The sequence below is a fragment of the Myxocyprinus asiaticus genome, chromosome 42 (assembly GCF_019703515.2).
Source record: "Myxocyprinus asiaticus isolate MX2 ecotype Aquarium Trade chromosome 42, UBuf_Myxa_2, whole genome shotgun sequence".
Lineage (NCBI taxonomy): Eukaryota > Metazoa > Chordata > Actinopteri > Cypriniformes > Catostomidae > Myxocyprinus > Myxocyprinus asiaticus.
In genome coordinates, this window is record NC_059385.1 from 4,775,889 (window position 1) to 4,790,555 (window position 14,667).

The 14,667-nt window shown below is 38.1% G+C and overlaps 1 protein-coding gene across 15 annotated transcripts in view; it reads right to left on the reverse strand.

Annotated features, from left to right (window-relative positions):
* The window catches only part of LOC127432576 (calcium/calmodulin-dependent protein kinase type II subunit beta-like), an 84,019-nt gene that overhangs the window by 34,351 nt on the left and 35,001 nt on the right, over positions 1-14,667 (reverse strand). For 6 of the 15 annotated variants that reach the window (XM_051683848.1, XM_051683835.1, XM_051683846.1 and 3 more), the window contains exons 9-13: positions 12,994-13,088; positions 12,765-12,887; positions 12,230-12,313; positions 12,081-12,123; positions 655-692 (exon numbers count right to left, since the gene is read on the reverse strand). In XM_051683848.1, the coding sequence (XP_051539808.1) occupies positions 655-692; positions 12,081-12,123; positions 12,230-12,313; positions 12,765-12,887; positions 12,994-13,088 (383 nt within the window). Of the gene's footprint in view, positions 1-654; positions 693-7,968; positions 8,059-12,080; positions 12,124-12,229; positions 12,314-12,764; positions 12,888-12,993; positions 13,089-14,667 lie in introns of all 15 variants that reach the window. The other 9 variants (XM_051683836.1, XM_051683845.1, XM_051683839.1 and 6 more) reach the window with 3 other exon arrangements.

A 14,667-nucleotide genomic window follows, 5' to 3' on the forward strand; every position in this document is an offset into this window, starting at 1 on the left:
GACCTAATATTGACCTTAAGACATGCCAGTCTATTGCATACTGTGGCAACTCAAAAACAAACACAAAGACAATGTTAAGCTTCATTTAATGAACCAAATAGCTTTCAGCTGTGTTTGATATAATGGCAAGTGATTTTCTAGTACCAAATGATCAATTTATCATGATTACTCAAGGATAAGGTGTTGGAGTGATGGCTGCTGTCTAGATTTGATCAAAAATGACATTTTTCAAATAGTGATGGTGCTGTTTTTTACATCAGTAATGTTCTGACTATACTTTGTGATCAGTTGAATGCCACTTTGGTGAATTAAAGTATTAACTTCCTTCCGAAACAGCAAAATCTGTACATTCTTCCAAACTTTTGGCCGCCAGTGTACATAAAACAAGATAAATGTACTTAAGAAGCAAAATTGCTTTAGATATTAAGACTTCAGAGAACATATCTTGAACAATATGACAGTGGTGATAAGAAAAATAAACTTAATTCAAGATCTATTCTCTGTAATTTTTCTCAAGTAAGTTTATCTCATTTTAAGGATGTTTAGATATTTTTACTGGAAAACCAGACAAAAAATACTGTTTACAAAAGTCAAACAAGGATAGAAAAAGGAATAAAAAAGAAGGAAGGAGAGGTATGGAGGAGGAGGTCTTACCTTGACATCGGCTTTCTTGTTGAGCAGACTCTTGGCTGCTGTAGACAAGGAGAGAGGAAGGGTAAACATCAGCATACTCGGACCAGAGCACCAGTCAATATTACCGTGCGCTTATGGTGCTCTCCAAACATGTCCCATAGCCAGGCAAATCCCCCCGTCCCACATTTAGAGGATTAAAGCCGTTTAAAACACTACATGTGGAATGCACGCACTGTACACACACACATCACACACAAAAGTGTGTTGTGTGTATAAGGATGCATACAATGCGGCTGAGCAGAATTCTTTAGAATCCCATACAGGAGTGAGGGGTTAGGGACAGCCTTAGTGCATGCAGATGTGTCTATATGCATAGATGCACATAGACTCTTGTTTTTTAATCACAGTGGGGACTTTCCATTGACTTCTATTGTTTTATACAAAGCTAATGATATTTTCTACAGCCAAAATAAACCTAACCATCATGTAAATCTTTTTGCATTCTTTGATTTTCATAAAAACATTCTTTGGGATGTTTATTATGCCGTTTTCCACCCAAATAAAGAACCATTGGCTGGCGCTCACCATGTACACTGCAAAAAAATAATTTCCTAACAAGTATTTTTGTCTTGTTTTCCTGGGGAAATCTGGGAAAATGTAAACTTTCTTAAAACAATATAATTGTACTTGAGAAGCAAAATGACATAAGATATTTTGTCTTGTTTTCAGAGAAACCTAACAAAATGTACTAATGTTTATGCTTATACAATGAAAAAATACTTTTGCAAATGGGGTAAGAACATTTTTTAAATTAAAGGGAAAACAAGTTTATTTTTCTTACCCCATTGGCAAATATTTGTTTTTCTTTTTTCTTGTTTTAAGCATAAACCACACTAAATGTTATTAGATTTCTCTGAAAACAAGTTTTAATTTCTTATGCCATTCTTCTTCTCAAGCAGTTTTAAGGATAGAAAATAAGACAAAAATACTCAGTAAGAAAATGCTTTTTTGCAGTGTAGGTGATTTCAAGTTTCACTATCTTTGTGCAGTGCAAAAAATAACTTTCTTACTCAGTATTTTTGACTTGTTTTCCAGTAATAATATCAAAAAAATCCTTAAAACAGGACAAATGAGAAGCAAAATATAAAGTCTTGTTTTCATATAAATCTATTTGCCAGTGGAGTAAGAAAAATTTAAGCCATGAGATTGACCATGGAAGTCTTGCTGGTTAAAGGGATAGTTCACCCAAAAATGAAAATTCTGCCATCATTTATTTGGCCTAATGTCATTCCAAACCTGCATCTTTTTCCCCATATAATAAAACTGAATAGCGACTGAGGCTGACATTCTGCCTAACATCCATTTTTGTGTTCTACAGAAGAAAGGAATCCATATGAAAGGGTTAAGAATGACATGAGGGTGAACTGTCCATTTAACTATTGAAGAAGATAGGTGGAGACACCAGCATCCAAAACACAACATCTGATGCTGGTGTCTTTTTCAGTATGAACTTCTTTTTATCTTTGAGGACATCCCCAGATGTCCCCAAAGTACAGTGAAGTAAATCCACAAACAAACACTGCAGTAAAAGTGTGATATGCTGAGATGCTCAGTTCATGAGGAAGCAAGCACCTGTTACTGTGAAACGCTACATTGTCCTCACAAGTGAGCATGTTGAAGCATTGTCAAAGTGAATAAAGAGCTTTAAAGATGCCAGCTGCAGATTCCTACTATACTTAAATTAAATCAAATGAAACTGAGCCATCTGCAAATCCGATTTGATCTTTGAATTGTTCACATCTGCACTGCCATGACAACATAAGAGATATTCTACATTTCTACAGCACTTAAACCTTTTGACTTATAATCCGTGCAGATATAGAGAAGGTGTTGCGTGAAGGGGGCTAGAAAGAGAGAAGAGAGAGAATCTTACCTTGACACAAATTTTAGAGGCAGAGAGGAATGGAGAGAGGGAGAGATCAAGAAAGAACAGATTCAGAGAGAGAGAGAGATAACCGGAGGTTCATCTGGAGGACAAGGGTAGGGGGTTCAAATGTGTGCAAGTTTTGTGATTTCAAACTTAACTTGCATATAAGACAAAAGACTTTGGTTTTATCTTCTGGTTTTTGTCTATGGCATGTCACATTAATGTTTCAATTCCATTTCTCCATGGCATCATTGTAGAGACACCTAGGGGGTGTAACAAACTTGATTCACCAAAAACAACAAACACAAAGACAAAATGCTGTAAAGAGGTTTTCACTGAGGTGGGTATCTGTGGGAGAAGAGATTAAAAAAAAAAAAAGATACAAATGAAACAATTTACACTGGGAAGTACTTTAAAATTGGGAAGAGTTGCACTATTGACCATTTCAAGGACTGTTTGTTGGTGACGTCAAGCGACATCACAGTTCCGTGAATATTTCCTGCTTGTCAAAACAGAGACTATTTAGCAGAGACTGGCCACTTCTATTAAAACGAATGGGAGAACGGTCAACATAAAAAAATACAGCCTCATCACTGCTGCCTTTAAACGCCGAGCGGACCTCTCCTCGGGAGACCGATCTATACCTGCTGGCGTCTTTGCGGGTCCAGGAACGGAGCAGAGAGGGTCCGGTGTGAGTTAGATGTGTCGCCGGACCCGTACCCCGGAACCCCTGCGCGAGTTAGATGCGACACCATTGATTGGAGCACGCATTGCGGCCGGGCCGCTCGAGTGAAGCCAGTGTCCCATGCGCCTCGGACCAATAACATTTTATGGCTTATTTGATATTTGCTCTTTTATCATAATCTTGACCAACCATTTTGTAGATTTCGGTCTTTCCCAATTCAAGCAGACAGGAGCTGCACTGTCATGATGCTTGTTTACATAGAAAAATACTTGCCCACACTGCCCAAGAGCATTTCAAAAATGGCAACCGGGTGGACTGACTTACCTTGAAAAAGAGACTTTGTTAAAAGGATCTGGAAATACGTTTGGACCGTTCTAATTCAACAGGGTTTTTTTTACATTCTTGAAATGGTCTATAGGTAAAAACCATGCAGTTCAACCAAACTAAATTCAAAACATGCAACTGTGTTAAAATGATTACCACCAAACAAATCTTTTCAAATTACACACACATTAATGACACAATTCTTCTGAACAAAGTACTATATTTTGCTTCTAACAGACAATTTATACACAATTAAGCACAATTTATACATTTATGGCGTGTTCACACTAGATGAATGACCCTAGAATTAGGTGCTTAATAATTAAAGGACATTAAACCCCCTTTCCTGAACACTTTAAGACACATGCAGTCAGATCAGATCAGGCCACGTTCTCCTGCATCACATGACATGTGTGTGCTCTCATGCAACATTCAGTCACCGGTAAGCAGGCAAGACAGAGAGAGAGAAGAATGACCTAAAATCAGAAAGCCAAGGGAAGAAAGACAGAGAAGGAGAGACAGAACACAACCGATGAATGATATACTGTATCTGTGGATGGATGGAGCAAACAGATGAGTAGAGGAGAGAGAGAGTGAGTGGGTAATGTGTGATGAACGCAGAAATGAATATAAGGAGAGGATGAAGAAGAAAAGAGAGGAAGAGGTAGATAGAAAGAGAAAGAGAGGTAGAGATAGAGGGACACTGCTGGAAAATCCAGCTTAAACCAGCGTATGATGGTAGCTGGTTTTACATCCTCAGCCTCTGGGATGTCTTTAAAATGGTGCATATTCCACAACATATTGTCAAATCGGTTGAAATCGCCCATTTCAATCTGACTGGCTGCCTTTATGCAATTTTCGGGAATCAGGGTGCCCTGGTTTTTATCAGCCCACCAGAAAAGTTAGAAAAAGAAATAGTGACTGGATTTGCCAAAGTTGCAGGGTTAGTGGCATAAAATCTTTGACAGATATTTAGAGTTTTCTTTGAGGCACTTAGTAGCAAGTAAACAATATGTTATTGTGCTATCATTGGTTTCTGATATACTCGCACCTAAACGTCATTGAAAACAAAGCGAACTGTGGATGTTCGCTTTACAGTCTTATTCTATCTAATTAGATGCTTATGTAACCGTGCTAGGTGCAGCGACCATGCGTCTAATTCTAAATACAATTTTCGTGCCAGCGCAAAGCAAAATTGGCCATGGGTGGGAGTGCATTTGCGCTATCTGTGGGTGTATGCGTGCAAACTGTGGGTGTATTTTATGTCAATGAAGTGCCGCAAAGTGCTACTTGCTCATTTCCTGATAAATAGGTCATTGTGCCAAGACATTTCAGGAGCATGTCTGTTTTCAGTGCAAAGTCTACTTAAACTCAGTTCCTGCATTTCAATTTGGATTCCACCAGCAGGCGGTAATAAAGTTATTTGTCTTTGTTTATATCGCTGGTATTTGACAAGGAATGGACTATGGGTGTAACGGTGTATCGTGGCACAATACATTATGGTTCAAAAATATACATATTTGATTCTTTTACAAGTGTCTATATCCAATTAGCGCGATGTCCTACGCATACGTAATGTGGTCATTCACATGGAAATCACTTCATGCACACAATGAGCTTTAAAATGCTATTACTAGCTGAATCTGTGAGAAATGAAAGTGAAATCATGTAAGCAAATGTAATACAGAGAGCGGGAGAGAAGCGCCTTTTTAGGCAGGAGGGATCTGATGTCCGTCTGATGCGCGAGAGTGATCTGCTCTGACTGCACAAGAGAAAATTAAAGTTTACAGAGGTTTAATGATAGTGCCATATTAATCTACTATATATAATGCTGAATATGTATAAAACGCTATGCTATGTCAAATGTCATGTCTGATTTGATTTCATTAGTACATTTCAGTAGGGTTTTAAGAATGGACATTATTTAACTGGATAAGCATGAACTTCCATTAAATATATATTTTTGAAAAGGATATTTAGATGTAATCAGAGACAACATTATTTTTTTTTTAAATATAGCTTTAATTTAAAATATTTAAATGTATGTAATCAGTGACAGTGTGTTAGCAGCATATGTATCTAACTTAATTCTATATTTTCAGTAAGCAGAATTATTAGCTAATATTTCCATTTGGTGTCACTGTCACCATTGCTCTGTTCTGGTCTGATTTTTAATCCCAGTACATCTCTAATGGAGCATATAGCACTTTTAATAACAGTGCTTTCAACTTTCAATCTTAACTTTTCTTGATTCAGGCTTAGTTTAAAGAATCGTAAACTGAACTGTGAGTTCAGTATCGTGAACCGAACCGAATCGTGAGATAAGTGAACCATTACACCCATAGAATGGACTAATAGGACACAGATGGTTCAACAACTGAAGAAGAACCTCAGAATGAAATTGCACTTGACCCAGCCCATTAGCGCTTTGTGCACGCAATTTTACCAAACCCACTTGCGCCTAGACTTAGCGCATGCTTGCACGAAAATAGCTTCATGGCCATGCACACTGACTTTGCGTGTATGACATATCGCTTAGCGTTAGCGCTCTTAAAATAGGGCCCAAAGAGTGGACCAGGCTTCATGCTGACAGTCAAAGGCCCCGTTTACATCTGGTATTAAGATCCGTATTGGGCGATCCGTTTGAAACGGGATGACGCTAAAGACAGGTGTAAATGGGTTCAGAAACGTTTTGAGATTTTGTCCATATCAACCACCTTTGGAGGTGATCGAAAGTGGTTGAAAACGCTTGTGACCACATTGGGCTCGTTGTACCACCTACTCACCCGTCAATCAACCACTGCGCTAAAACATTTCCATTCAGTTTTGAAAGGAAATTACTGTCTGATTGGAAAATAAAAAAATAAGAAAGCAAATACATATACATGCACAAGAACTTAACAGAAATTCAGTGTGCCTGATATCAACATGCATCAACACAGATGAGAAGCACGCACATCTGAAGCTTAGTTAATACAGGTACTATTCTAAAATTACAGAATTCTGTAGAGAATAGCAGAGAATAGAAAAAAAAATTCTGCGCTTTCTTTTTCTTCTTTTACACTTTATTATCATGCAGTAATACACTAACGTAGTGACTGATGTATGTCGCCATGAAATCAGAGACCCTCCCCTCGAACACAAGTGGTCACAGGAGATGCATTTAAGCGACCAGGTGTAAACAGCGATGTGTCTCACCTGACCACTTGTGATCAGATTGCCCATAACGCATCTTAATCCCAGGTGTAATCTGGGCCAAAGCTTTTCATTTAGGGTCATTAGCTGGTCCAAGCTAATGGCCGGTGAGGGCAAGACTGTCCTGGTAGACCCTCTTGGTCAAGGTGGTAAGAACAGGTAGACCACCTAGGACCAGCAAGCAACCAGCTACCGTGTTCCAAAAATCAGCTTGACCACCTTAAACTGGTATGACCAATTTTTTCCAGCAGGGGAGAGAAAGGCTACGTTTACACCTGGTATTAAGATGCGTTTTGATGATTTGATCACAAGTGGTCAGCATTAAATACAGGTGTAAACGGGGTGGAAAATCTTTTTTTGGATCGGATGAGAAAAACCACATACGAAGGTGGTCAAAAAAGCATTTGACCACATCACATTTGAGGTGGACAGCAGTGAAGCATCACCCCTCGCCTGTCAATCAACCGCTGCGTTAAAACAAGAGTTTAAAAAAGCACATAACCATCTGGTCGGAAAATTGGAAAAATCAAATACATAAAACAGCATGAGACCTTCAGCGATCCTCTTCAGTGTGTCTGATTTCAACATGCAGGGACACAGATGAGAAACACGAACACCTGAAGTATAACTGAATAATAATGAATAATAAATAATAGAGAATTCTGCTTGAAATGTTGCGTTTGTGCTTAGATTAAATTTCAACTGCATTTGGGAGAAACAGCACACCGGTTTTATTAGCGCTTTCTTTGTCTTTTATGACTTTTTTGCTGTTTATTATCATGCAGTAACACTGATATAATGACTGATGTATGTCATCATGAAATCGATCACAAGTGTTCACAGGAGATGCATTTAAGCAACCAGGTGTAAACAGCGATGTGTCTTGCTTGACCACATGTGATCGGATTGGCCGAGATGCATCTTAACACCAGGTGTATATGGGGTCAAAAGGAGAGAAGTTTTGTGACTTATGGTGACTGCAAAAGAGGTTTAGATGGGAAGGAAGAGAAATGGAAAATGAAGAAAGAGATAGCTTAAAATTAGCCAACGCCGTCCACAATGCAGAGATTGAGAGTGCTGTAACCGTGGCATGCTCCAAGCTCCATGCTGAACATGAATCATGACGTATGGGAGAGAGATAAGTGGAGAAGATGTACGGATGATGGGATGCGAGCTCCAATGTGAAGTGAAGGGGCGGGGCTACCTTGTTCCACCAGACTGGTGGTGGTACCGGCCGCGGCGGCTGCGGCGATGGCTGCGGAGACGGTGGCGGGTGCTGTTGTCTGCCTGCCCACTGTCATACACACACAGACACACACATATGCCAATCATGTCATAGACATTGAGGGGGGAATTCACTAAGAATGAAATGTGAGTATTTCCATTTCTGGCTGAATTTTCCCTAATAGTTACTGGTTAAGATGTAAGTTTTGTGCTGAAATGAAGTGCGTAAAAGTGGTGCAACCATTTAGTGGATTCGTCACTGAGAGAGAGAAATGAGAAGGCAGAGAGGAAGAAGAAAAGTGTGTTAGCAAGGAGAGAGTTTGCCGGAACACACACTTTTGTCTGCAACCAGAGACGGGTTCTGAGGGCGCCCTTCGATAATAAGGCTTCCCCTGTCACACTAAAATAAAGGAAAAGCACATTTTCTTGTCAAGCTCTCCTCTGGGAGCCTCTCTTCTCTATCAGCAGGGAATACACCAGCACAGCGAAACCTTTATTTAGGGCTAGAATCAAGAAACAATCAGAGACAGACAGAAGGGGGTTGAACTTCAATAGAATAGAACAAAAAATCTAAAAGAATCTGACTTGATGTTAAAGGGCTAGTTCACCTAAAAGTTAAAATTCTGTCATAATTAACTCACCCTCATGTTGTTCCAAATCCGTATGGAAAATGACTCACATTTCGGGTTGTTTTTCACCAAAATGTCAAATCCTAGGCCTTCGGAAGCCTTGGAATATGACGCATGAGTCTTAATGAACTATTTTTATGATAATTTAGGGTCCCTTAAATGAATCACTATCCACTGCCATTGTATTGAAAAGACAGACCGCGGAGTCTTTTTGTCTTTTTGTGTTCCAAACGATATGAGGTTGAGTAAATGATGACAGAATTTTCATTTTTGGGTGAACCATTGTTCAACTATGGTATTTGTACTAAAACTGTAAACACAAAATTTACCATTGTGTCACTACAGTAACCATATTTTAGCCATATTTGTCATAAACCCATAGTAATAAAAAGGAGAACCAGAACTATTGGAAATTAAAATTATAATCATTCTGCCAAAAATCATGGTTACTACAGTTTTTCTACAGTACCACCATGGCTAATTTGTGGTACAAGTACCATGATTTTTAAAACTGTGGTTCCTACCAAAAAAAAAAACTCAAAAATATAAAAAAACATGCCCTTACCAAAACTAACCATGGTTTCACTATAGTACACTTGCAGTAACCATGACTGTTGTAACATTGTTTTTTGGCAGAATTATTCAAATTTCTATTAACATAGCTTTACTTTTCCTTTATCATTTTTATGGTTTTAGTACAAATAGCATGATTAAAATAAGGTTACTATCGTAAAACCATGGTAAATGTTATGGTTAGTGTGATTTAACAACAAATACCATAGCTGAACTAAGGTTACTGTAGTAAAACCATGGTTAACTTTCATAATAAATCTACTGTGAGGGAACTCAAAATAATTGTGAGGGAACGCAAACTACTTTCAGAAAATAAATTCCCTCCCTGTCCCTTAAGGGGCTCGATGCAACACTCAATGGATTACAACAGAGTTTAATGATAGCATGTCGCTAAGATAACAAGATACTCTGTTAAGCATAAAAATACATCAAACACAAATTCACGGTAAAATACTCTTAATTAGATTGAACTGCTTTTGAAATAGAAAACAAAGCTCCCTCCACAGTCCACTCATGCTGTTTATAAAAACTAAGATGCAAAAAAAAAAAACAATTTAATTCTGAAAACCTCATGGTATGGTCTCATGGTTTTAGCATGCTTCCCATTAATATATAACAGCTCAAGTTTCCATACCAGCAGCTATTCATTATTGAGCAACCAAGCTAGGGCATTACTTATAAGTGCAAAGAGGTTAGCCAATCGTAACAGAGGATGTTTTTACACGTAAAAGTTTTAAATGTAAAGTAGCAAAAACAGCCTGTTTAACGCTAAGAGTCAGAGAGAGGGTGGAAAATGGCCATGAAATACTAAATTATGACCTAAAACCTTGACTAGCATTAAAAGTGGAATTCAATGGGAAATGCTAAAAACGGATAGAATATACAGAATCTCCTTTAAAGGAATAGTTTAGCCAAACAGGAAAATTCTGTCATAATTTACTTACCTTCATGTTGTTCCAAACTCGTAGGACTTTATTTCTTATTTGAAACACAAATGTACATGTTCTAATGAATATCATGGTGCGTGGTACATGGTTTTCAATACAATGGCAGTTGATAGCACTTTAAAGCTGAAAAAAGGACCCACAAGTAGCATAAAGGTAGACCATGCGACTTGTGCATCATATTCCAAGACTTCTGAAGGAATATGATAGGTTTTAGTAGTATTTCAGTGAAAATCTAAGACATCTGTTGCGTGTGTATGAGAGAAACTTGTTCACAGTGGCATGAGTGTTGAAGAGAGAACTGGCATTGTTTGGTGCTAAAAACAATGCAAGTTTTTGTATGAACACACAAGCCATTGTGAGCAAGAGTAAATGATGACAGAATTTTCATCTTGGGTGAGCAATTCCTTTAAAAAAAGACTGAATAAAGAATACAGGAATGATACATGAGGGCAAACACGTGGAGTGACGTTCGGACACTCCCATGCCTCCTTTACCACTGAGGCACCCTGCAGGATGAGGTAATTACAGTAATGAGAGCAGACAGAGATGACAGCTAATGAGAGAGAAAGAGAGAGAGAGCATCTAAAATGCTCCTTCACAAGAACACTGTTGCATCTGCCCACCAGTCTGCTGTTGAAGTGCGAGTGTGTGAATGTGTGTGTGAGTGCGCTTGGGTATGAGAGAGCAGATGCTTCAGTACAGCAGAAATAAATAACATGTTATCATAAATGGAAGTTATCACACGCTGTTTGCCGCAGCCACACACATCTACAATTCTCCTTCCCTCCAAGAACAGATCTGCTCATCTTTGAATCAGTCTGTCATGATACGACCTCATCTTATGTGTCCAGTCGACTCAAATTCTACAGTCGACGAGGAACCAATGTACTGTTTGCGTGTCTTTGAAATTACTTAATTGGAAGTGTCCATAGCTTCAAAGCACAAGCCAGGAGATTGAGATTAACATTTAAAGGGATAGTTCACCCAAAAATGGAAATTCTCTCATCATTTACTCACATCCCAGATGTGTATGACTTTCTTCTGCTGAACACAAATTAAGATTTTTAGAAGAATATCTCAGCTCTGTAGGTCCATACAATGCAAGTGAATGGTGACCAAAACTTTGAAGCTCCAAAAAGCTCCAGTGGTTTAATCCATGTCTTCAGAAGTGATACAATTGGTTTTGGGTGAGTACAGACCAAAATATAACTCCTTTTTCACTGTACATTTAGCCATTGAAGTCGCTAGGCACGATCATGATTTTAAGCTCGATTACACTTCCTAGTGTTTGACGCATGCGCAGAGCGCTAGATGATGATGGGAAGTGTAATCAAGCTTGAAATCATGATGGCCAAGGAGACTGCTGATGTCAAGATTTATAGTGGAAAAAGGAGTTACATTTTGGTCTGTTCTCACACAAAACCAATTACATCACTTCTGATGACATGGATTAAACCACTGGAGTTGTATTGATTACGTTTATGCTGCCTTTATGTCACCATTCACTTGCATTAAATGGACATACAGAGCTGAGATATTCTTCTAAAAATCTTCGTTTGTGTTCTGCAGCAGAAATCTGGGATGGCATGGGATGGCATGAGGGTGAGTAAATGATGAGAGATGAAGTAAATGAAGACTTAAGTCTTTAAGTCAAGTGCAAGAGTCCTATGGACTACTTTAATGGTGCTTTTTGTCCTTTTTGAAGCTTGATAGATGTGGAGACCATGAGCTGTTGTAGTATGGAAAAGAGCTGCGTGAACATTCTCCAAAAATTATTTTTTGTGTTCCACAGGACAAAATAGCAGTATACAGGTTTGGAATGACATAAAGGTTCCTTTTGGGTGAACTATTCTTTCAGTATTTCAGTAATGAAGTGTACTCTTTTTGTTGTATGTATAAGAGCACTGGGTGTGTGGAACGCAGCAGACTTAAAATGAACTTACCAGAGAAATTTCGTGACACCAGCATGGTGGTCAAAATTGCACCCTATATATGAAAAAGAGACAAAGAGATAAAGAGAAAAAAAACGGATGGGTTTCAGACACATAACAAGAAAATGCATTGTAAAGAGACATTAAATAACCAATAAAACCTTGAGTTTCCTCCTCGCGTTAAACTTCTTCAGGCACTCGACTGTTTCCTGTCTGTGCATCATGGAGGCCACAGTGGATCGTTGCTGCGGGAAAAAGGACATCAAAATATTCAAAGTCAGAGTATTTACTGCATGCATCTAACATATAAACATACTAGAAGATCTGCTGAATGTTGTTTAGGGTCTTGAAGTCAACATGAAATCAAAACTGACTATAGAAAATGCATGTCTTTGTAATCTTTCATCGAAAATAGCAACTTGCTCGATCTCTGAAATGACTTTCCACATAAAAATTCACCTTGAAACCAGATGATTAAAAGTCATTGAGTAAAAATGGCTCAGAAAAATTAAGTTCGTTCTGAGAAAAGTTCTAGCAGCATTTGTTTGCAAATGCCACTCGCTTTGATATTTTGTTATCTTATACAATGACATTCAGACACTGTTAAATGTAGCTTAAGAGTCCAAATATGTTTTAAACCCACTGTATGTATATATTCTGTATAGTAGGTATTGTGCAGTGTTTAGGGATACTCACGCAGACCCACGGGTGTTTCAGGGCCTCTTGGGCCGTGATTCTCTTGGTTGGATTGATGGTGAGCATCTGATTAATGAGGTTTTTGGCTTCAGGTGTCACCGTGTCCCATTCTGGGGAGGGAAACTACAGGAAACGTGAATAGATATTTTTTATATATATATATATTTTTACATAATACAAGGCTGAGACGAGATCCAGAGAACAAGTCCGAAAACTAGTGAGGACTCACGTCGTAAGCCCCGGCTTTGATCTGTTGGTAGAGTTTGTGCTGGTCTTCATCCCAAAATGGAGGATACCCCACCAGAAGAATATATAGGATGACTCCTGCAAAGAAATTATAATTATTTCACTTCTACTAGGGCTAGGTAAAAAAAATTGATTTTCCAATTCATCGCGATCTTCATTTTAACAATCCTGATATCGATTCTTGAAATCATAAATCGGCCTTTTACTTTAAAGTTTAGTTCAGTTTTGGTTGTGTTGATTATAATATCTGTTAAATAAATAGCAGTTGCATAGTTTGGGCCCTGTTTTTTTGTTTTGTTTTTTTATTTATTAATATTAAATTTATTTACCAAGTTAGAATTTAATTAATTTTAGAATTTCTATCATATGTAAGCAAGTGATTTGGGACACTGATGATGACGTAAATCCAAAAAAGAAAAATCTTGCACACAATGTCCATAGAAACAATCTTCCAGGATATCAATTAAGAGGCCAAAAATTGCAAAAAGTAAAAACGTACACAAAAGGACACTAAAACTGAAATATAACTAAATGAATCAGAATCAAATCGTATCAAATTCGGAATCGAATTGAGAGCTTGTGAATCAGAGTCGAGTCAAATTGGTAAATCTGTATCAAAGCCCAGCCCTACTAGATTTTATGCTACACTCAAAAAAATATTCAACCTATTTTATTTATTATTTTATTTATTTTAATTTTTATCCCCTTTTCTCCCCAGTTTGGAATACCCAATTCCCACTACTTAGTAGATCCTCGTGGTGGTGCGGTTACTCACCTCAATCCGGGTGGTGGAGGACAGGTCTCGGTTGCCTCCACTTCTGTGACAGTCAATCCACGCACCTTATCACGTGACTCGTTGTGCATGACACCGCGGAGACTCACAGCATGTGGAGACTCATGCTACTCTCCGCGATCCACACGCATCTTACCACGCGCCCCATTGAGAGTGAGAACCACTAATCGTGACCATGAGGAGGTTACCCCATGTGACTCTACCCTCCCTAGCAACCAGGCCAATTTGGTTGCTTAGGAGACCTGGCTGGAGTCACTCGGCACACCCTGGGTTTGAACTCGTGACTCCAGGGGTGATAGTCAGCGTCAATACTCGCTGAGCTACCCATTTTTAAGATTTATGAATTTCAATTTCATAACAAATTTCCATCAAATTGAAACTTAAAATATTTCATTTTTCAATTTTATTTTATTAAAGATATCTTAAATAAATTTGATGAAAGTTTGTTATGAAATTGAAAATAATTGTTTTAGTGTATTCTATATAAAGCTTCAATGTTCAAGCCATTATTACTGATGTCCTGAACTGAATTGTTTAGTGAAACCGATTCACAAAGCTTTTGTTAATCACTTGACTTTAAGAAAGAATTTGTTTGGGAGTCAAACAAAGTTAGGTGGCATTTTCAAACCATAAACAACAAAACATTTGACACAATCTTTACAACCTAATGAAAAACATGGTAATAAACAGTATTTTAAAATACCTATTCCATTTATTCCTCCACAAAGCTATGATTTCCTCAGATTGGGAATATAGCACATATAGACTACTATTTTTGGTGCTTTTATGTTGTTTATTGGTCCTTTTGAAGCTTGACAGCCATGGTCACTATGAACAGATTTTTTTGATTGGTTCTGACTGTGC